The 25,411-nt window shown below is 42.4% G+C and overlaps 1 protein-coding gene across 11 annotated transcripts in view; it reads left to right on the forward strand.

Moving 5' to 3' along the window:
* The window catches only part of SGSM2 (small G protein signaling modulator 2), a 348,102-nt gene that overhangs the window by 105,177 nt on the left and 217,514 nt on the right, over positions 1–25,411 (forward strand). For all 11 annotated transcript variants that reach the window (XM_075594354.1, XM_075594353.1, XM_075594358.1 and 8 more), the window contains exon 2: positions 17,402–17,477. In XM_075594354.1, coding sequence (XP_075450469.1) covers positions 17,402–17,477 — 76 coding nt within the window. The remainder of the gene's footprint in view (positions 1–17,401; positions 17,478–25,411) is intronic.

Raw genomic sequence — 25,411 nt, forward strand, 5'->3', positions numbered from 1 at the left:
AGTAATATCACTAAGGGGGATATTACTCTGACAAACCCCACCGACATTGCAAATGCATTCAATGATTACTTTGTGGGGTGTGCTACTAACTTATTAGCGAAACGCAACCCAAACCACAAACCTGAATCTCATCCTGGGAGTACCCATATAGCCCCACCCCCTCCCAACACTGCCCACAATTTTCAATTTGGCCCAGTATCCGAAGAGGAGATTACACAAGCGCTTCTCAAATTAAAACTAAGCAGCCAATGTGGATCTGACTTACTACAATCTAGGTTCCTAAGACTTGCTGCCCCAGCAATTGCCAAACCAATTGCTTCCATAGTCAACTCTATCCTGTCTGCAGGCCATATCCCTAAGACCTGGAAAGCTGCCAGAGTTGTCCCAATCTTCAAAAGTGGGGACAAAAACACTGTCTCAAACTACAGGCCAATCTCCCTTCTCCCAATCCTATCCAAAGTCATGGAAAATGTGTCCACTCCCAATTAAGCGATTACTATAACAAGACAAATTTCCCTAGCCAATTCCAATCTGGCTTTCGCCCCAAACACTCTACCGTAACTACCCTGCTAAAAGTTTGCAATGAAATCCAGTGTGGAATGGAACGGGGTCAACTCACTGGTGCAGTATTCCTAGATTTTGTTGATCATGCTATCCTGCTCAACAAACTCCAGAGCTCTGGAATAGGGAAGCATGCTTTAAACTGGTTTCAGTCCTACCTATCAGGTAGATCCCAACATGTGTCCATCTCTGGCTCTAACTCTAACCCCCTGGATATCACCTGTGGCGTCCCGCAAGGCTCTGTTCTGGGGCCCCTACTCTTCTCAGTGTTCATCAATGATCTTCCCACAGCTTGTCAGAAAGCCTCAATACACATGTATGCAGATGACACAATCCTATATGCACACAGCCATAGCCTCTCTGACCTTCAACACATACTTCAGTCTGACTTTTTCAGACTCGAAAACTGGATTTCCCAAAACAAACTGTTTTTAAACACTGACAAGACTGTAACAATGGTGTTTGGGACCAAGACTACATTTGTAAAGCTTCCAGTGACTGAGCTCCTGATTAGAACCAATGCTAACACCACCCTAACTCCTGTTACTAGTTTTAAATACCTGGGCTTATGGTTTGACTCCCACTTAACATTCGGGATGCACATTGATACCCTGACAACCAAGACCTATGCCAAACTAGGGGTACTTTACAGGAACAAATCCTCCCTAAGTCTCCTGGTCAGAAAACGTATCGCACAGCAGATGCTAATGCCAATTATTGACTACGGAGACATAGTATATGGCTCAGCACCTCAAACCCACCTTAGCAAACTTGACACCCTCTACAATTCAATTTGTCGTTTTGTTCTCCAATGCAACTACAACACACATCACTCTGAAATGCTCAAAGAACTAGATTGGTCATCACTCGAGTCTAGGCGCAAAGTTCACCTTTCCTGTCTTGCCTTCAAATTCTTTATGGGCAAGCTACCCAGCTACCTGAACAAGCTCCTCACCCCTACCACATGCAGCACCTATCACCTGAGATCAGACTCCAAAAGACTGTTCATAGTCCCAAGGCTCAACAAAGTATCCGGCCGCTCCTCCTTCTCTTACCGTGCACCCTAAAACTGAAACAACCTACCAGAGACTCTTACATCCACCACCAGACTGGCACTATTATATGTGAAAACTATAATAACTAAATAGTCTATAAATAGTATTAACCCTTTTATATTATAAAATATTTTGAATATGGAAAAATGTGTTAATATCTTGTAAACGTAAGCCAACTAGTAATCTGTGTGTTTTACACATAGTGTAACACATTTCTGTGTCATGCCATCTATACCGGATAAAAGTAGAAACCCTTGTTTTGTAGAATTATATTGTTACATTGCAGTATCAACTCTTTTGTATTATAAAATACTTTGAATATGAAAAAATGTGTTAATATCATGTAAAAGTAAGCCAATTAGTAATCTGTGATCTTTATATCTTTACACATAGTGTTATACATTATATCTAAAATATTATCAACAAAATAGACTGTTTGAGTTGCAATAATTATTGTATGTTCATGTTGTGTGGAAAATTTGATGTGGTGTAAATGAAACATAATTTTTTATCTAATTACTAGCACATATATAAAAATTATGGTTATAAATTTATTTATAAACTATTTATAGACTATTTAGTTATTATAGTATTCACATATAATAGTGCACAAATTAAGTGTCGTCCAGAAGCTGAAATCTTTGTAACTTCAAGTGCACTTTCCAATCACACTAATTAATGTAAAATAATTAAATCCTCTCCCTTCACTATGTACCTACACTCCTGATAGCTGCCAGTTGAATATCTGATAAAGAAAGCACTACCTCTTCTAACTGACCTCTAATTAAACAATCTCTTCCATACTTGATCTTATTGAAGATATTGTTCTATCATATACTGACAATTATACACTTTTTGTGATTATAACACAATTATAGTTGAACAAAATCTCTATAAATGATGTTTCATAAGGTGTTAAAATTTGTTAAACACATTCTTATGTTGTTATCTAATTGTAATTATGCTCCGAATGTGCATACCTTTACAATACATAGCGCTATGATAATTGAAATAATTGTTTTAACTAATTAAATATTGTTGAATAGAATAGGGTATATATAGGCATCTATTAACTCCAAAACCCACACACTCCTGACGAAGCCGTATGCAGTTCTCAAGGGCTGGGCGAAACGCGTAGAGTGGTGTTTTGGACTAGGGGGCGACCCGTAGTTTCCCAATCCTCAGAGCCGTGACGTCACACGCACAGGAGGACGCTCAGAGAAAAGCTGGGATTTCAAAGTGCAGGCGAAGGAGCTCCGGAGTACCAAGGGGAGGCGGTGAGAGCTGCGGTGAACCCAGTATATACACATATATTGTGACAAACGCTTGATTTATTTTAGCACATTGTAAGTGCACATTTTATATACCTATTTTTTATAAAGTATTTTATACACCAGATCGCGCTATGTATTGCTGTTTTTCCCTCTCATATATACCATCACCATATTGACGAGACGAGCCTAGAGGGAGTTCCACATATCATCAACACCTACTGGGTAGCAGCCCTATCTGCTAATCGCATTTTTACCACTGACATCTTGTGAGTTGGCATACCATCAGAGCCAAGATTGCATCTCATCATTTATCTCTTTACCAATACATCTGCACTTAAATTTTGCACTATTCTTTTCTTTTGTTTCCCATATATGCTCCTCCTGGACTGTTTGAGATCTATCATACTTCCTGGAACCCGTGAAACAGGTCCCACCAGAGGGTTTGGGCAGGGTTATTAACTATCTGCCTTTAATTTGGTTTATTTTTTGTGCACGTATCATTAATTGCACCTGTTATTTTTTTGCACGTTATATTATTAATTTATATTTTAAGTAGTTAGCGCCTTGTATCACTATTATTCACAATACACTGCGTGGCTGTGTGTGCATAGACTGCTGCTGAGCGTGCTTCAAAGTAAATTTTGTTTGTCTCCCGAAGCGCCGAGCTTTGGAAACTGTACGTCCCCAGTTTGCGCACCACTGCATTTAATCACAACACACACACACAATCACAACACAGACACAGCACACATACTCAATCACAACACCCACAACACACACTAATATCACAACACACACACAAGACAACACACTCAATCTCAACCAAGACAGACACAACACACACTCAATCACAACACACACACACAACATACAATCAATCCCAACCAACACAGACACAACACACACACACACAACACACACATACTCACAACACACGCAACACACACTCAATCACAACACACACACAACATACAATCAATCACAACCACACACACATACACTTAATCACAACACACACTCAATCACAGCCAACACAGGCACAACACACAAAATCACAACACCCAACACAGACAGACACACAACACACAATCATAAGTCACAGACTTTCACCTGGGGGAGGAAGTACTACTGTAAGCCTGCTTCTGTCCCCCATGCTGCTGAAAACTGGGACGGGTAACACAGGATAAGGAGGGGATGTCTGTGTGCAGGGAAGTAAAGCCCTGCCCCCGCAGCAAGGCCCCACCCCCTCTGCAATACAGAGCAGAGAAGCAGCCTCAGCACGGAGCTTCTGGCTGCCCATGCACAGCTCTGCCCGCCCCCAGGTTTCCCCGCACCCAGCCCGCCCCCCCCCCTAAATAATCTTGCGCCCCCCAGTTTGCGCACCGCTGCTTTAAGGTATTGTGATATTCTTCTTGTAGTGGGCCTGACAACATATACATAATAATTTGACACTAATACAATTGAGTGTAACTTTAGTCTGTCCGCACCGAATATTATAATCTTTGTTCTATATATTTCTTTCAACTGGGTCTCTTAGATATTGTGTGTATTATGTGTTAGGTTTGTTGTGCACTGACTGAGTTAGCTATTATTGCTAGCATGGGTGTGCCAGGTTAATAGCACACTGTAATTATATATTATATCATGTGTTATCTAAAATATTCTATAGACATCTATTATTGTATTGCTATATTACATATATCAGCCGTAGGTGTCTCTTTTGATATGGCTTGTGGTGATTTATTCGATGAGTGTTACTGCTCCCTCGCTGTGGTAACTGCTGGTGTGTTAAGGTATTGAACCTCTGAACTGTCCTTAATGTTACTTATATTTGTATTTTATTGTGGCAAATTTATATCCTGGATTTTATTTCAGGACATTATTATTATTTCATACACCTTTTAATTATGGCAACTTTTCTGTCTACTTTTGTTTTTCTTTTGGTTTCTTCTTACAACACTTTATTGATTGCTGTGGGTTTCACTTCCTTAATACAATTGCTACAATGTTGCCACTGCTTGGTCTGTCTCATTGATGTGGGAATTGAATTATGTGTGCTCTGAGATTTTCTCAGTTAGTTACAGTAGACACAGCCTTTTTGAGTATGTTTTGTATGGTTAACTATTTGAATGGTCTCTGTCAGCTTGTCCCTGTTTTTTTCTATTAGATACTGAATAGCATTGTTTTGATATTAATTAGTTCTGCTGCCATGTCCCTGTCTGATCCCCATACAGGGGCGTACTATAGCCTGGGCAAAGACCGGGAGCCTGCGCTCTTGGGGGGCCTGCTCTCCCCCCCCCTCTCGTTGGCCCGTCTGTCTCTCTTCAGATAGAGACAGGCGGGGGGAGATGGTATGCGGCGGCCCTCCAGCATTAAACAGAAGCTGGTAGAGCAATCAGGACATGTTACACAGGCAGAGCAGGATGGCAGGAGAGGAGCGCATTCTAGCTGTCTGACCCGGAAGTCTTTCTTACTTCCGGTGTCTGCTGCTAGAGCGCGCTCCTCACCTCGTGCCATCCTGCTCTGCCTGTGTAACATGTCCTGATTGCTCTACCAGCTTCTGTTTAAGGCTGAGGGCCCTTGACCTCTGCATACCATCTTCCCCTTCCTGTCTCTAGTACAGGTAAGCATGGAGTAGGAGGATGGGGAGAGCTGAGGAGGACGGGGAGAGCTGATGATGATGAGGAGGGGGAGATCTAATGGTGATGAGGGGGATATCTGATAATGGTGAGGGGGAGATCTGATGATGGTGAGGGGGAGAACTGATGATGGTGTTGAGGGGGAGAGCTGATGATGACAGGGAGAGCTGCTGGTGATGATGGGAGAGCTGATGATGAGAGGGAGAGCTGCTGGTGATGAGGGAGAGATATGATGATGAGGTGGAAATATGATGATGAGGGGGAGAGCTGATGATGATGAGGGGGGAGCTGAGGATGAGGGGGAGCTGATGATGATGAGGTGGAGAGCTGATGATGATGAGGGGGAGAGCTGATGATGAGGGGGAGAGCTGATGATCAGGAGATCTGATGATGATGAGTGGGAGATATGATGATGATGATGATGAGGAGGAGGAGATATGATGATGATGAGGGGGAGATATGATGATGATGAGGGGGAGATATGATGATGATGAGGGGGAGATATGATGATGAGGGGAGATCTGATGAGTGGTAGAGCTGATCATGATGAGGGGAGAGCTGATGATGATCTAATGTGGGGGAGAGCTGATGATGATGAGGGGGAGAGCTGATGATGATGAGGGGGAGAGCTGATGGGGGGGAGATGAGGGGAGCTGATGTGCAATTTATATTGATCTTTCTTGTAAGAACAATGTTTTTGTTCTATTATTAGTAAATCTTATTTACAGTACTTCACTGTGGTGTTTTTTGTTTGCTCTTCTGTTTTCTAGATGTGTGTATATATATATATAAATTTGATACTTCCCATTATAATCTTTGCATCAAGTAACTCCTCCCTAACACTTCTTATTGACACTCTCCAACTCGCAAGCTGGAGTATCTAGTGCAAAAACCTATACACATTGATTCAAAGGGACGCATGATGAAAGTGACATATTTTTGGGTCAATTTTGCTGCAAATTTACTGTTATATATCACCCCCCTGCATGCGATCGTTTTCCATATTTTACATATGCAGTGTTTTATACTGTGTACAATAGAGCTGCTGAAACTACACAAATATTAATATATTGTAGGGAAATCAGTGCATATGAATATTGTGCGGTCTAAGGCCGTGTCCAGGGCGAAGCTGAGCGCACACTCGTGCGCAGCGCAATCAAACACATTGCAACAATGGGTTTGTCCTAAGTGCGCGTTCTTGTGCATATGCCCGTGAGCGCTCTGCGCTCAGCTGCTTGCTGAGACAAATTATTTAGAATTTGTCGCGCTTGCCCTGGTCACGTGCGCAGTTCAGCCAATGAGGACAAACCGCTCATGGGACATCACGGGCTCGCCCCCCGCGCTCAACTACACTGGACACTAATCGCCCCTTCTCTCACTGCACAGCGCTCGAGCGAGAGCACGCTCGCCCTCAGCCTGGACGGGGCCTTTGTGTTGTTAGATACACATCTAAAGCACAAACAATGTTTGGATAAGACGTAATCAAGCGGGATTGCAGTCTGTGCAGCAGGTAGAGACATTGGGCAAAAGTTGTGAATTTGTGCTTCCTGACAGTTTCTTGGCTAGGATGCGAGTTCCCCAACATGTTAACAATAATAGAGTATAAATGGCAGAAATCTTCAGATCTGAATACCTGCATTTAAGTGACTAAAGGGATTGGTGCAGAGCGCTGTGGAGCAGCTGTTGTTCAACAGACATCTCCTGCCTCAGGATGGATAGCACAACTGCTCACTGATTGCAGTGACATTACACAGCCTGCTCTGTTTTACAAGAAGCAGCAGCTCTGACATTTACCAGAGCTACATATATAAGACCAGAGAACCTGTCGGGGTGAATCTGCAATAAGTGATGGCAGGATCTGTAGACGACAAAACAGAAACTCTGCAATCCGTGCAACCCCTATTTTAATTAACCATCCTGCTTACTTCTTAAGGCACTGAAAGGTGTGTGTTTCAAAGGTTTTTTTTTTTAAATATATATATTTGTGTATGTATGTGTGTATATACACACACACACACAAGCGCAAAATACATCTAATGGCAGTGACATCTTTAATGGGTTCAATTTAAAAAAAGTTTGCCACTTAAAAAGCATGAATATTTTCAAATATTTTTTAACTTTCAGTGTTTTCATAGTAACCGAATACAATTGGAGATTTAGATTTTTTTTTTAACGTGTACTTATTCTGTTTGGTAAGACATTATGGGGCACATGCAGCAATTGCTGGTACAAGTTATCGAACCTATTCTAGTGTGAACTCCCATTGACTTGAATGGGAGTTAATGGCGGAATGGTGTGATAATCCAGACCGGAATTTGATGCAGGTGTCCTTATGTATTAAAGACGAAATGTAAGCGCATTGTTTTTTTTTGGTTTTTTAAACTTGCACTAAAATATATCTGAGACATGCTGCGTCTATATATTAATTTTAGTTGCACCACTTTCTTGTATGTCTCCCACTAGAGGAGGAAGTGCGGGGAGTTAGTTACATTTGCATGTTGGCTCAGCTCAATGTATTAAGAAATGTACAGTTTGTATTATTTTTGTGATGATTTTCTCCGACAGTTTAAAGGTGACATAAGTGTTTTTTGTTTTTGTTTTTTAACACAGCATGTACCAAATTTTACAAGAGTAAAAAAAAAACCAACTTTTAATAAACAAGACACTTTCAATCAGAAAAATGCTAATTATTTTCTTTTATCAACATTTTATTGAGTTTCCGTTTAAAAAAAAAAAAAAGCAACAAAAACAGACAATCGCAATTACAGTCACTTCACAACTTCAATCAATCCAAATACATGATGCAAACACCTTCAGCTTTTGTTTCAACATTATCTCTCATTCCCTCTACACCAGGGGTCTCATATACTCAGTCCTCAAGGGCCACCAACATGCCAGGTTTTATGGATATCCCTGCTTCAGCACAGGTGGCTCAGTCAAAAACTGAGCCACTGATTGAGCACCTGTGCTGAAGCAGGGATATTGGGCTGTTGGTGGCCCTTGAGGACTGAGTATGAGACCCCTGGTGTAGACTGTGCGCGCTCACGAGCAGGGCCCTCATTACTTCTTTGTATCCTTTTGTGGTAACTCTGTTTTATTTATTTGATGCCACTCTGTACCCCTATTGTACCGCGCTGCTGAATATGTTGGCGCTTTACAAATTAAATATAAACTATAAACTATAAAATATAAAAATGATGATGATAAAATCATATAGAGACATAAACAAAATAGAAGAACCTAGAGCCTTGCACCTGTAATAAATATTTGCAAAAATTAAACAAAAATAAAATAGCATTTAATGGTTATAAATGAACAATGCGTCTGATGATAAGTTTGATTTAATATTCTAATCTATTACATATTTCCATACCCATAACATGCCTCGGATAAAGTCCTCTGTTCTCTATTCCTCCTCTGCTTGGGATCAAGCATTATTATTATGGGCACTTTCTCCGCTTTGTTTAAGAGATACTGAGAAAGATTTCACATTATTAGTTTTCGCTTGGGGACCCAGCTTTAGGATAAAATGTTCCCATTTCTCATGTTAATATGTAACTATGCGGTCATTCTCTCAATTATCAAGGTGCTAAAAGGTTCTGTGTTTAATTAGTCAATTGTAGGAGCATTTTTTTAAAATCCAGGTATTAAATATACATTTCCTAGCTGTTCGGAATATAATATACAGCATGTATTTGTTTGTCCGCCAGTCCCAGATTCACAGTATCTCTAGCTATCGGGTATTTGTGAGAGGAGCAGCAATACTGTATTTCCTCCTACTTTTTTAAAATTATTTTTATAGGTAAAGCATGTGACAATTCTGCATTCTTACCTAAACTGCCAATTGTTTGGTGCTCCTGTTATAAGACTGTAAAAATCCTGATTGTGTGCCTAACATAATGGCCGCCTTTCAGTTTCAATCAATCCTTCAGTCAGTGTAATTCAGCAGCTACAAGGTATCCTTATATTACTAAAGTAACATTATCTATTGTTACAGGTCAATATTTCCCGATTTTGCCACGAACTCTCAGCATGTGTTTTAGATCGGCCTTGCAATATAACTGTCAGGATCGCCTAGACCTCCTGCCTAGCCATAGCTTCCTTGTCCACTGGGTGTGCTGCTGCCTTCTGTTGGCTCTGGGTTCCTCTGTCTGTCTGTCTGTCTTCTTGTTGCTCCTGTCTCTGTCCTTTATAGCTTGCTTCCTGTCTGTTGTTTTTGCCTTTGCTTCAAGTCAGTACTCCTATGCACATGCCTCTGTCTTTGATTCCTGATCTGTTCATGTACCTGTACCTGTATTATAGTCTGTTCACAGTAAAGGCCCTTGCTAGTAATCTGGCTTGTCCCTGTTTGTTCCTGCTCCCCGGTCTCAGTCCCTGCTCCCTGTTCTCAGTCCCTGTCCTGCCCCACCTTTCCTGTTCCAGTCTCCTCGTTGCCGACCTCTGCTTGTTACCTGACTTTGCTACCTGCCGCCTGCCTCGGACCCCTGCTTGTTACCTGACTTCGCTACCTGCCGCCTGCCTCGGACCCCTGCTTGTTACCTGACTTCGCTACCTGCCGCCTGCCTCGGCCCCCTGCTTGTTACCTGACTTCGCTACCTGCCGCCTGCCTCGGACCCCTGCTTGGGACCCCTACTACGCTCGTGCTGTTCCGGCCACCGAGATCCTACCCGCCACAGGAGTCTCCCGTGACAGAAAGCAAAGGCCACTTCTGGATCTCGCTGGAACAGATTCTCTGCCTTCCTGTTTCAGCGGACCCCATCCGCTTGGAGGAAGATAAGTACTTTTTTTTTTGTTTTTTGAAATCCCAGTTGGGATCCTGAAGGTTTTGTTGCTGCAAAGGTTTCTGCAGGGTTTTTTGTGCCACTTTCTCCCTGAGAAGAATTCCCTTTTATAAAAAAAAAACCCTCCCTGCTGTACCTGTTTTTGCCATTTTCAGACTTTCATTACCTGGACAAGAATTGTCTCTGCATTGTGGGTGGGCCACTGCAGATTTTCAGACTCACATTTCTATTTAAGACGGTTACCTTGATTTACTGCTTTCCCTGGTTGGACCACTGCTGTTCACAGGGTCCCCATTTCAAAAGACAAAAGTGCTCCCATTATTTTGTTGCTGCATGCTTTGATTTTCTTGCATCTATAGTTTTTCATATGATTGGTTCTAAGGTTTCAGGTTTACCTGCAAATTCCCCTAAAGTTTGTTTCTCTGCAACATATGATATCCCTACGCCTGATATCAAAGGTTTCAGATTTGACTGCAAGGTTCTCTGTCTGATATTCCTATGTCCAATGTCAAAAGTTTCAGATCTAACTACACGTTTTCTCTGTATTAGTTTCCTGCTGTCTATGATATTTCTATGCCTGATATCTAAAGTTTCAGATTCAACTGCAGGTTTTCTTTGTCTATATGATATCGCTACGCCTGATGCCTAAAGATTCAGATGTAACTGCAGGTTTTCTTTGTCTATATGATATCGCTACGCCTGATGCCTAAAGATTCAGATGTAACTGCAGGTTATCTCTGTCTGTATGATATCCCTACGCCTGATTTCTAAAGTTTCAGATATAACTACAGGTTTCTCTGTCTGTTTTTTCCTTGCATTTATAAATCTCTGTGACTAATGCTAAAGTCTCAAAAGGTCAGCTCTCCTAACTTGTGTCTCTCTGTGTCTAATATTCCTGTTGTTCATTCTTATGCTTCTGTTTTAAAAACACATTTCCTCTTTACTGGTTTCTTGGGAAGTGTGGTTTCCCCATGTCTGAAATTATGGCTCCCACTCAAACAGTCTTGAGCAGTAAATGTGAACATAGTATCACTGATTCTTCAGAACTTCTCAAAGCAAGGAAGAAGAAGAAAAAGAAGGGAGGCATTACTGTGGACGTTGCAGAAGGAATTAAGAATGAAAATTTAACCTCAGAGTCTGCATTTGATGAAAGAGATATGCTGCAGCTTAAGGCAACTCACAGACGTATCCCAAGAATAGTGGAAGAGAAGAAAGATGCCCCTACTCAGACGCTTCAAGCTGCACAGAAAGCGATTGATTGTCTTTATGGACGTTTATATAAGGAGCAAGAAGCTAATTCTGCACTACAAAACTGCCTATCCTCAGCAATTGCTAAGTGTGTTCTCCAGGAGAAAGAAAAAGAGCAGTTGGAGAGTGACCTGGGTGGCATTTCAGCTAAGCTGGAGAAGGCATATACTGATGCTGCCGAGAATCGGCACCTCGCTTCTAAAAGTAACGAATTCCTGGAAATCTCTATGAAGGAAATTGACAGGCTTAATACAGAGCTTAAAGTCTCCCAGGAGGAGGTTTGCAACTTCAAAAAAGAGATGGAAGTCGTTCGGGAGGAGAGATGCTACTTGAAAACAGAGATACGTTCTATGAGAGACACCTCCGAAGAGTTAAATAGTAGGTTTGAAATTATAAACAAAATGAGTAAGAACTTCTCTGTTCAAGCCAGTGAAGGAGATAAAAGACTCCATGAATCAGAAGAGGAGAAGAGACTATTGATAGAAGAAAAGTCAAGGATGCAATTAGCGCTGGAAAAAGCAGAGGGTGACTGGGAAAAAGAAAAATATCAGTTGGAGAATGACAGGTTGATCTTGTCAAGTAAGCTGGAGAAGGCCTACGCTGATTCTGCCCAGTACCAGACTTTCATGGCTCAAGTTGACGCAGCACTGGAAGCATCTCAGAAAGAGGTTCACAGGCTTACTACAGAGCTGGAAGCCTCTAAGGAGAAGAGTTGCCACTTCAACACAGAACTATGTTCATTGAGAGAAATCTTCGAAGGGTTAAATATCAGTTTTGAAACTGTAACCCAAGAGTGCAAGAATCTCTATGTCCAAGTCAGTGAAGGAGATAAGAAACTCCATAAATTAGGAGAGGAGAAGAAACAGTTGGCCCAGGAAAAGTTAGATGTGCAGACAGCACTGCAGAATGCAGAGAGAGTGCTGCAAGAAGAACGTGTCTCCCTGGAGCGGCACACACAAGCAGAAAATATGCTGCAGAGTCAGCTGCAAGAACTGCGTACACATCTGCAGGACACCAAGGAGAAATGGGTGAATGCTGAAGAAAAGCAGCGAGTTCTGCAGGAAGAAAGTTTCCAGACTGCCTACAAAATAAAGATGCTGCAAGATTATTTGAGTACCCAGTGTGTCCCCAAAGAACAGCATGAGGAGCTGAAGGCCACACTGAGCATAACCAGAGCCTCGCTGGAGGAAGAGCTGAAAACTCGAATAGCTGGTTTTTCATTGGGTGATGCCACGAAACGGCAGTCGCAAGAGGAGACCATGGAGAGCGAACTCTATGTTCCCACTTACCCATGTGAAAAGTCTGCACCCATCCTTGATGCCCACATTCCTGATGTCCATGCCTCTGCAATGGAGTTGAACGTATCCATTGGGAAGTTCCAGATTCCAAAACTAAAAGAGATATATTGGTCACAAAAAGAGACCACGGAAAGTGAATATGTCCCCTCTGCCGCATGTGAAGAGCCTGATGTATCTGTTCCTGATGCCCCTGCTATGACATTAGACGGATCCCTGGTGAAGTTCCTTGCTATGCCTAATATTCTTGATGCTGATGCCAACGCTCTTGCGATGAGGATAAATGCACCTCTCACAGATTTCCCATCAGCACTTGACGTACACATTAAGTTGGCCTTCCATCAAGATTTCCCTGAAGAGCCTGGAGGGTTGTCCGGAGTTGTTGCTGATCCAAATGTTCCTGCAAAACATGTAGTGTTGTCCGAAGGCCATCGTGAGTCGGCCTTCCATCAGGGACACCTTGCTAAACCTGGAGGGTTGTCAGGAGGATCTACTGGCTCCTCTGCTCCTGCTGTGTAGACAAGCGCACGTTCTTCCGTTTATCTACGATTATCTGATGCGTCCTCTGCTGAGCCTGTGACCTACTCTGCAAAGTCAAGCTTACTGCTCACAGATTCTCTGGCATTTGGGTTGATGCATCCTGACATTCAACTGTTCCGAGAGAGAATTGAATTCCTCTGTCGGCTTTCTGATGGACTTTTTCAGTCTGTACCTGTGGAATACTCTCTGCCTGCTGACAAACCACCAGAGGTGGGTCACCTTGAGTCCACTTTTCATCAAGGCCTCCGGGAAGAGCCTGGAGGATCGTCCGGAGAACGCTCTTGAGAGGGGGGAGTAATGTCAGGATCGCCTAGACCTCCTGCCTAGCCATAGCTTCCTTGTCCACTGGGTGTGCTGCTGCCTTCTGTTGGCTCTGGGTTCCTCTATCTGTCTGTCTGTCTTCTTGTTGCTCCTGTCTCTGTCCTTTATAGCTTGCTTCCTGTCTGTTGTTTTTGCCTTTGCTTCAAGTCAGTACTCCTATGCACATGCCTCTGTCTGATTCCTGATCTGTTCATGTACCTGTACCTGTATTATAGTCTGTTCACAGTAAAGGCCCTTGCTAGTAATCTGGCTTGTCCCTGTTTGTTCCTGCTCCCCGGTCTCAGTCCCTGCTCCCTGTTCTCAGTCCCTGTCCTGCCCCGCCTGTCCTGTTCCAGTCTCCTCATTGCCGACCTCTGCTTGTTACCTGACTTCGCTACCTGCCGCCTGCCTCAGACCCCTGCTTGTTACCTGACTTCGCTACCTGCCGCCTGCCTCGGACCCCTGCTTGTTACCTGACTACTCTACATGCCGCCTGCCTCGGACCCCTGCTTGTGACCCCTACTACGCTCGTGCTGTTCCGGCCACCGAGATCCTAGCCGCCACAGGAGTCTCCCGTGACAATAACATTTAGGGCAGTGATTTTCTGTACCAGTTTGATATTTAGTTTACATTTTCGATAGAATATACACTCAATGAATAATACGAAACGGTGCGTCAGAACAGACCACTTTCTTGATACATAGACGCAACTTTTTGTGTCCAGATGTAAATTGTAATTTCCAACTGCTTTCTTATTGTGCCATCATTAGGTAAATCCTGAAGATTGCCGCAAAATAAGTAATTGATAAGAATGTACAGTATTTTGTGGAACTAACAGTAAATGCTACTTTCTCATTTGCAACATTAAACAAATAGGTTAATGTTTCATTTTAAGGGTAAGGACGATTCAATCCTTATTGGGTTTAGCTGGTTACATTGATGCGTGGTTTATATATCATTATTTTATGTAACAATCCCGAATGGGAGCTTTAGAAATTTGAAATAGCTGCATTTATTTTTGGATATACTGGACATATCTTGTTACTCCTGTGTCAAATGATAGTACAGTGGATGAAGTCTTTGAGCAAACTCATAGCCTTGTTACAACAACAAAAAACATATCTGTAGCCTGCAACATTTTCCTTCATTGTGTAATCCTGGGCCAATCCCTTCTACTCTGTGCCCCCGCTGTTTCCTCCTAATCTGCGGCGGCTGCAAGAAGACACCTTCATTAAGTACAAAACACTGGGATTGGAAATCACAATATAGTTACAAGAGACAAACCAATGAATGTAGAAAAGACAGTGACACATTAATGCTGAATTTCTCGACTCCAGTCCTAAAGACCTCCCCCTCCCAACAGGTCAGGTTTCACGGATATCCCTGGTTCAGCACAGGTTCTGTGAAAGGGAAGCCGGTACTTGGCCGATCGATCACGGGAGAACGGATCGATCGGCATCTTAGATAATTGCCGTAAATGTATAAAACTGCTGTAAGAAAACAGATTATCTGTCTGGTCCTAGAAGCTAATCTACAGCAGAGACAATATAAATATTTTATTGATCTAACGAAAGGTATTTTCCAGCTCAAAATCATACAGTACTATCGCTGATTAACATTGCTACTCCAGTGACTTTGCAATTAATTTTAAACTATGTTATAGCAGTAATCTAGGTTGCGCTGCATATATATCTTAATATATAAAATTGAAATTTGTGTGGTTGTTGCTAGATGTGGTGAATCTGATTGGTCCGTGGGTCTGTCACTCAACCTCTGGCCAATCAGATTGGTCCGTATCCCTGCCCCGCCCCGCACGCCTCTCATTGGCCTGCGTGGCTCTATGACGTCACCCAACTGCCACTCTCTTCTCCTCCTCACCCGCAGCTCACCTTCCCCCTCTGCCTCACCCAACTGCCACACACAACCACCCGGCCACTGTCCTCTTCACCCAGCGGCCCGGACTGCCGGCTCCCCTTCCCCCCCATCCATCACTCCCCCAGCTCACCTCCCCGCCGGCTCCCCCCATCACCCGCAGCTCACCTCCCCGTCGGCTCCCCCCCCCCATCCGCAGCTCTCAGTCTCTATGGATTCGATCCCATCATGTCGCGAGCTCTCAGGTCCCCCATCGGTCAGACGCACGCAGGTACAGCACTTGCAGGGTTTCCAGACCCTTCCCTCACAGATTCCCGACTTGTGGCAATGCTATCTGCATCTGCTCTGTTGTTATAGGGCACCCCACCCAGTGGGGGACCGAAACGTCAGTTTGTGTGTCTTTTTCAATACAAAAACTTGTGATCAAACTTACCAGAGTGCTGTTTCCTGATCGCGTGCTTCAAACGGTATCGTATGGTTTATATATATATATATATATACATATAATTGAAGCCGTGTTCTCTGGAGCTGAACCCCTTTAATTTCAGCTCCGGGGACCCCCTGCTTCCAGAGATACTTACTTCCGTAGGGATTGCCATTATCTCTGCAGCCAGGGAACTTGTGTGCCTAACATAATGGCGGTGTTTAAATGTCCGGCTTCACGCGGGCTAATAGAAAGCCGTGAATGTAAACTATTGCGGCTTCCTAATGGCCCGCGTGACCTGGATATTTAAACTGCACAGAGACACTGGCACCCCCTACGGAGGTAAGTATTTCTGGAAGAAATGCTACCTGGGTTGCCGCTTCAACAACCTATTTTGTATTGCTGTCATTTATTTGTGATACCCATTTTCAAATGGATTTATAAAATGTGTTACCAGGAAGTAATACATTGGGAGTTACCTCTCGTTTTAAAGTATGTCCTGGGCACATCGTTATGATGACAGATCTATTAATCGCCAGCTCAGGGGGTCTTCAGTGTGCAATACAATTGTGTTCTGAAAGAGGCTTTTCTTTTTCTTTTTAACAGTGTTGGTTTGTAAATTGATTAATTCTTGGGTTGCTAGGATACGTAATTGGTTAAATGAGTGTGGCTACATGCCTGTCAAATGGTGAAGTAAGACCAGGAAATCAATCCACTGATTTCTATAAGGACACTTGCAATAGTTATATGTAACAAATTGCACCACATAGACCCTCTGTGGTGACCACCTGTCTCCAGACCACCAAGAACAAGCTCTCCAAGACTCACTTTTATACTGTAGATTCTGTGCAAGTAGACATGCATTGTAGCAAACTAAATTATCTGTAGGAAAAAAACAGCTCAAGTCATGCCTGTCCCAGTCTCTGGAGAGGTGTTGTAAATGTGTTTTGTTCTTCAAAGGGGTCTACAAGGCATTACTTACAAACATTATAAATCGACAAAGCAGGTTAACCTCCCCACATCAAAAATGGACTAATGTATTACTGTGAATAAGCTATCTGTTCAGTCGTTGCTGTGCAGTAGTAGAGCTGATCTAACAGTATGTCACTTTTTCAAGTTTCAGAACCATACTCATTTTCAAATCTCCCTCTGTTTGTGACATTTGACATGTGACGTCGTCCCATATTTTCTAAGCCATGCTGTGCCATAGTGAATGGGTCATAAGATATTTTCTAGCCCTAGATGGTGTCTTATGGCACAGTCCTGCTTAGTAAATATGGCCCCTTATCTCTTTCTACTTTTAAAATATAGCTATTTGGAAAAGTGATTAATTTTGTACAGCACTGAGTTTAACTTAATTGTACTTGTGTTTGGGGTCCTGTAACCTAATCTACAGATGCTCTCTCTTTCAGGTGAAGCAGATAATGGAAGAAGCTGTCACCAGGAAGTTTGTACATGAAGACAGCAGTCACATAATCGCTCTATGTGGTAAGTGGACGTGAATCCTGTTGGGCTGTAAATGGGAAAGTGGTTAGATGACTCCGGTGTACAGGCATGCTCAGACAATCCTAGTTTAAAAATCCTACCCAAATCAGAAAACAATAGCGTTGAAGAGGAGAGCAACCACGACCAACTCCGCTCTATATTCTTGGGCCACTTAATTCAGATGGAGATTGTAATGATGATCATTAGTTGATGAAATAATGACCAGTAGGAAACTTATGCATGATGTTCCATAGCAAAATTCTCAATTTCCCATCACACGGATAGGGAACATTGGATAGATTCTGAAAAGGATCACAAAAAAAAAAAGTATAAGGCTCACTATAAACTCTCCAGGCCCAAAACATCATGGTCTCAACATTTCCAAAAACGAGTCCCAAATCCTCAAATTTAACCCAAGGTCATCACATAACTATGTCTGCAGATTATTTATTTTCTTATTATTATTATTTACTTACAACGTGGTGACATATTCTTCAGAGCAGTACAATGGGGGTATGAAGAAGGAGGGCCCTGCTACAGGGAGGTTACACTATAAAAGGAAGGGAAAGGGGAAACAAGGTGCAGCGGGAGAAGAAGGTTGTCCATGTTCATGGGATGCTCTTAGATATGTACCAGATTATATTTGTTATGGTAGAGGAATGAAGGAGAGGATTGGGGAGATCAGGATGATGATGCATAGACTTCTATGAAGAAGTCAGTTTTCAGATGTTTAAACGCGCGATGGGTGGGGGAGAGTCTGATGTTGCAGGGAGGGGAATTCCATAGGTGCGGCACAACAAGAGAGGATAAAATCATAGACAGAGTGGGGAGAACATATAGAGAATATATATTATTTGGAGATTACTTCTGTGATGTATTGAGATGCTGCACTGTGTAGCACTTTGCATGCGAGGACCACAATCTTTAAACAAAACACAATAAAAAATACAAATAATGTAAAAAGGAATGTGTATATCTCTTATATTGACATAGGAACCTAGACCAATGTAAGTAGTAACAGAATAGTAACGAAAGGTACAGTAAGTATGTGTCTAGATCAGCTATATAACAGCAAGAGATACACAGTAACCCCGATATACAGAAACACAACAGTAGCACATTCATAAATAGGCACAAAAATAAAAGAAATTAATTCCTAGGGGTGGGGTATATACAACTTAATGATATTCATGATGGACAGAAACATAACATGAAAAAAAAAAAAAAAACTGATGATAAATAACAGCATACGTATAGGTTTTTGTTAAAGGGTACATGCAGCCGCAGAAGGGTGCCAGATGGGTCCTTAACACGAGAATAGGGCCATAATACAAAAAATAATAGTAGAACAACTTTATAGGCAATAGAACACTTGATCAAACTGTAGGCAAATGCTCGATGAAGAGTACTGTGAATTCTTGCACAGATTGGACCAAGTTATCCAAAATGGTGTGTGTGTATATATATATATATATATATATATATATATATATATATATATATATATATATTGCGCTTTGTTTCTTTTTGCACTGTGCTTCTGCTGTTGAATTTGAATGTTAAAGAATTACATCACCATTTCTGTTTATTCAAATCACTGACATCACCACTTGCACTGTTCACACCATTTTTCATTGCTGTGGATGGTTTAAATGGCCACTTTTTTCACTCACCGACATCTTGAAAAAGGTCCCGTCAAGGACCGAAACATTGATCCATCTGTAAATAAATCACCCATATTTGAAATTGGTGAAATATGACACGTTGGAGTTATTTGTCTCCAATTTGTTAATCTGCAACTTTCTGTATTTATTATGAAATAACAAATACAATCTTATCACAACCCTGTTCTGAATGATCCTGCAGCACTTGGAAAATGTTAGCCTCTATGAAAACGCAATATTACATGAACAGTGATTTGTGATTGAATAATTCTGTATGTATAGGTACTCCAAGGTAATGGGCATACTTACTGTTTGACATGCTTCTCTATAAACATCTACAGTATATACTGTACCCGTTTTCTATCGTGCTTTGTAGAGAACATTTCAGAAATTGTCCATGGGGTTGAAAGTACACTTTGTGCAAGTTTTGAAAACTCAGCATAAATGCAGTATACTGTAATGACATAACCAGCTATATACTATATTCTCTTTATTTACAGTACAACAGTCTTACATAAAATGCACATTGTATATGTATAGTATACACATACACATAATCAGTGCTGCAGACAGCTGTCCAAGGACAAGAGTTTCCACTGCCCCCACTACACCCCCACCTCTCCCTCTCCCCCACACGCCCACCTCTCACCCTACACCTGCATCTCTCCCACCAACTCAATAACCCCCTCCCCAATACACACTAAGCCCCCTCCCCAATACACATAATAACCCCCCAATACACCTAGTAACCCCCCTTCCCCAATACACACAATAGCTCCCAATATACATAATAGCCCCTCCAGTCCACATACTGTACTTACTCCCAAATTCATATAATAGCCCCTCCCAATACAAATAACCCCCCATCCACATAACCCCCAATACACACAACCCCCAAAACACATACCCACCCCCACTTCTCCCCCCCCCCCCAACTCAATAAACCCCTCTCCCCAATACACACTAAGCCCCCAATAAACATAATAGCCCCCAATACACATATTAAATCCCCCAATTCACATAATAACCCCTGAACCACCAATACACATCATAAACCCCAATACACACACTAATAATTTTTCCTGGGGGGGATAGGACTGCTCCGGTCAGTCTGTAGCTGTGTGCAGTGAGTAATCACTGCTCGTCCATGCGGAGGGTGGAGAAACAGGCAGGGGCGAGGAGGGATTGTCTGTGTGGAGTGATGGCCCCGGCCCCGCAGCAAGCAGAGGCTGCAAGCAGGGAAAAAAACAGCTGCAAAGAAATAGGTGATAGTACGCTGTACCGGGGCATACCGTCACCAAAAAAAACACCAAATAATATACACTATGGTAATATACAATGTACAGCTCAATATATGCTGCATGCACTATTAGCAATCGAATGTGAGGTGTGTTATGTTTGATTTGTAATGTTACATTGCACAGAAAGTAACGTACCTCGAGTGTTCATTTGCATGACATTACCCAGAATCCCTGGCTGCTGTGGATGCACTGTATGCTACTGCACCGACACACTTTATTCGAGCAAATACCCAGTATGTACCTGGCAGATACCTGGAATGCGCCGCTCCTCACCTCTGACAAGCCCCGTTGCGTTTGCCTTCCCAGCCTGGGTTCATGCCTGGCTGACGGGCGGCTGATCTGTTAAATGATAATGATTAGGATTTAATAGGCTGCAATGCTTCTCGTGTCTACCAGATGGCATAAATTCATGAATTGTAATGCAGTATATATATATATACTGTGCAGTATTGCAGCCAGCGGGAATAAAATGCTTCAATCCCTGCCTGGAAAATAACCCAATGCACTCGGGCAGAAAACAGTCACAAACCTCAATACACCCGGGTATACCCGAATTCGTGGGACTAGCCGAGCTCGAATAAAGTGTGTCGCCAGTGTATGTGATTATGGGGTAAGCAAGTTTGGGGGTCCTAAGATTTTAATGTACTCATAAGTGTTCTTTATCATTTCTGTATACTGTACATTAATGTGGAAACTTTACCTACACTATAAATGTATTTAGGAACACATTATTCTCATTCAATGCTGACACAGTGTCTTTCTTAACTCTATTCTTTTCTTGATAATCATGCAACGCTACACAAAGGAGGACTTGCATATAGCCCACTAGAATGGCTGGTAGCTATTCAGTACAAGTTGCAAATATTGTGCTAAATGTATGTATATTTATATGTTTCCCAACATGAATTTCCAATTAAATGTCCAGTTGAAAAAAGCACCCCTCTATGATGGCTTCCTAGGAAATATGCTTGTATCACTTAGTGTCTCTTTGATGCCTGTGAAATCAATGTCTACAAGGGCTCTTGGCAGGATAAAAAAGAAATTCTAGTGACAGATTCAGCTTGAGTTATGGAATTGCAAAATAAATTACTAAATAGCCATCTGCAGGCATGATAAATATCTGGAATAAAACGCATAAATAGTTTTATATATAGAGTTGAAGCAGGAGGTCTCCGGAGCTGAACCCCGTTAATTTCAGCTTCAGCTGAGAACTAGGTGCCGGTAACTTCTCTCCTCGGTTCCCAGGGTTCACAATATGTCTGCTGTTCAGAGATCTCAGGCCCTGCGGGCCAATAGCAAGCCGTGACGTCATCTGTGTGTCTTCATTTTGGCCCATGTGACGCGGGAGTTTCAAACTTGAAAGCCCTGCTTGCTCAGCCGGAGCAGCTACCAGCACCTACTTCAGAGGTAAGCACTTCTGGAAGTAGGGGGTCCCCGGAGCTGAAATTAACATGGTTCAGCTCCAGAGACCTCCTGCATCAATTCTAAATTTTACACAAAAAAATTGCTGTCTTGGATTGCTCCTTTATATGAAGGTGACTGACTTTAAAAAAAAATCAGAAGATTAATCTGTCCTTCAAAAGCTGGAATTGTCTTGAAACATTTACCCTTTTTCAATAAGCTATGAAGCTGCTTCCCAGTGCTGGAGAAAAGATCATCTCCATTGAAATGAACTAGCATCTTCTCCTGACGCAGGGAGGGTAATCTCCCCAAAATGTTGTGTGCACTTTTCTCTGCATCTGAATATATGAATATAGACAGTGGACCTCACTTTGGTGGCAAGATGTCCTGTTTCTAAGCATCAGTGATTCCTTTTTGTAAGTATTCGATTTATAAGCGACTAATGTGCAGGGCGCCACTTGGATCGGCCAGCTCCAGGTGTCCAAAGGTGAAGCCACATGGAAAATAACTTACCTATACTGTTTCAAGGTGTAAGTGTGCTGGTAAAAATGTCTACTCAAATCTTCTGGCATGGAGAAATTACTACCCAACAAAGAGATTAACATTAAGGTATCTATCTATCCCTTCTGGGGCCAAAATAAATTGCTACAAAGGTATCAAAGAAAAAAAATCATATTGCTTGCTATGATAATTTTTCCTCTGATATATATGGTGAAGGTTTCTTTCCCTAGTTTTGCACTTCATAAGCCTTAATACATAGAGCCTATCAGAGGCGGAACTAGGTGGGGTTAGCGGGGCAGCTGCCCCAGGACAGCCTGATGGGGGGTGAAGAAATACCCCCTGGCGCCTGTGATGCGGCGATGCGTTGATTAACCTGTCAGTCAGCGCTGCAGCCGGTTACAGCACCAGATTCTGCTTCACTAGCGTCAGTTAGTGAGGGAGGAGAGTGGCTGCAGCGTTGACTGACAGGTGGGTTAGAACAGCGCTGATCAGTGAGAAGGGGGAGCAGAGAGCAGAGGCAGGGGGGGGGGGACTGAGGTGGAGACCTGTAAGACTCTGCCCGCTCCTCCTCTCCAGGATGTCAGGTGGCAGGGGGAGTGGTGTCAGTGTACTGTGTGTCTTGGTGCTGCTGTGTCAATGTATGTAAATGTGTTGCAGTGGGCTGTGCTTTGTGTCAGTGTGTGTAAGTATGCTGCTGTGTGTCAGTGTCTTTCAGTGTGCTGTGCTGTGTCGTTGTGCATCAGTTTGCTAGGGTCAGTGTTCTGAGCCGTGTGTGTCAGAGTGCTGTATGTCAGTATGGTTGTGTGCTTGGAGGGGGTAGGGGTGCAGTTGCAGGAACTTTACCCGGGAGCAAAAACACCTAGTTATGCCTCTGGACCCAACACTACATGAAGGTGTTTTAGAACCATGGACAGATCCTGAAAGCTTAATACAGTACTGTAGTTACACTAATTGGTACATGAACAGGTGACAGGGTTGCAACTCCTGCTCTGTTGGTGTTAATCAAGCGTAGTTCTCCTTTTTACTCTTGAGCGGCACATCTGCAGCAATACTTAGCAGTGCCAGCCATAAATTATTTGAGAAAATACTCTTTAAATACTTTTAGTAAAGATTAAGAGTCTGATTTAATTTTTTCAAATATTTGTTGTAGACATAAAGTCATGTTCATTTAATTAATAAACAGCAAAATAAGATAATCACAAGCAGATATCCTCGGAGCAGTCTAGGACATTTTGACGCGGCCGTTTTTTCGCTGCCGGCTGGGACATTTGGCTGCCGCAGGTATTGGGTCCCTTAACCCAAATAACCTTACCTTGTCAATCCCTTGCCATAAAAACCCCAACCCCTTACCCTAAAAATCTTACCCCGTTAGCCCCTCACCCTAAAAACCCTAACCCCTTACCTAAAAATCTTACCCCATTAACCCCTTGTCGTAAAAACCCTAACCCCTTACCCTAAAAATCTTACCCATTAGCCCCTTACCCTAAAAACTGTAAACCCGTTAACACCTTACCCTAAAAACCTTACTCTGTTACTCTAAAAACCCTAACCTTAAGTACCCCTTAACCACTTAAGTAACCTTAACCCCTGGTCCTAACGCTAATCACTTATCTCTGGGCCGAAACTGCCAGTGGATAAACAGTGTCCCTCAGCAGCTGAACACCTGTGGTGAAACGGCCACGTCTAATAGTCCCATTCCGTCCTTGGATTGCTGTACCATGCTAAAGAAAGGTAAAACACATTGTAGGGAGTTCCAAAAATACATGAACACAAATTGTGTTTAGAAATCTCTCATCAGTGGTCATTCCAGTGGTAATATGTGCCTGGGATGTCATAAAATGTAAAAACCGACGATACAGTATTTCATGTAATTTCTATTTATGGAGCACGCCATTTTAACCAGGGCTTTTCAACATGTAAAAAAAAAATGTGAAACCATTTCAAAATGTTTCCAGGGGAAGTAAACAAAAACTGCAAGCCCGAGTTTCCTGTGGACCCTACACACCATATACACACATATGCACCATATTCATGTGCTATACAAATAAATTTACACCAAATAGATTCCGCATTCACACAAGTACGGACATTAGATACACAAACACCAGATTATTGGACGATGGGACACACATACAAGTTAACACACAACATACATGTACCAGATTAACCCCACACACACACACACACTATACATGCTTCAGATTAGCACACATACAAAATATGCACCAGATTAACCCCCTCAAACCATACATACACCAATTTAAAACTCACACACCATACACGCTGCACATTAATCCACACACATCCCATACATGCACCAGATTAACTCACACACACGATACATGCTCCAATTAACCCACACACACACCATTCATGCACCAGATGAACTCACACACACACACCATTCATGCACCAGATGAACTCACACACACCGTTCATGCACCCGATGAACTCACACACATCCCATACATGCTCCACATTAACCCACACACATCCCATACATACACCAGATTAACTCACACATATACTATACATGCACCAGATGACCCCCCTCCCCCCCCACACACACACACGCTCCAGATTAATCCAAACACATACCATATATTCACCAGGAATTACCTATATTACAATGGAGCTCCTTGTGATGCCATTTAAATAAGATTACTACATTTATTTTACATAGCTGTTTTTTTTATGTTATTGTAGCTTTTATTTGAAAAGGCCCAAAGTGGTACAGTAGAGTTTCCACATTGCAACTCCTGTTGCTTAGAATCACCAGGCAGCACAGAGCCGTTTTCAATGCAGATTTCAAAGAATCTTATCAGAACAAAATGGTAATCCTCTCAGATACGGTTCTTTGAAGTCTAATAATGCCATTAGGCGAGTGGGGCTTAGCAGCCATATTCATTTAGGTTCTGGATTTATTTGTTAGGAATGAAATACTCAGTTTAAAAAAAATGAGTGAGCTGGGCGAAAACAATTGGCGTACAGTTCATCATTGTAAAGAAATATTTTAAAAATCAAAAACGAACACGCTGGAGAACTGTCCCTTCAACTCTCACAGACACCA

Source organism: Ascaphus truei, chromosome 3 (genome assembly GCF_040206685.1).
Source record: "Ascaphus truei isolate aAscTru1 chromosome 3, aAscTru1.hap1, whole genome shotgun sequence".
In the NCBI taxonomy this organism is placed as follows: Eukaryota; Metazoa; Chordata; class Amphibia; order Anura; family Ascaphidae; genus Ascaphus; species Ascaphus truei.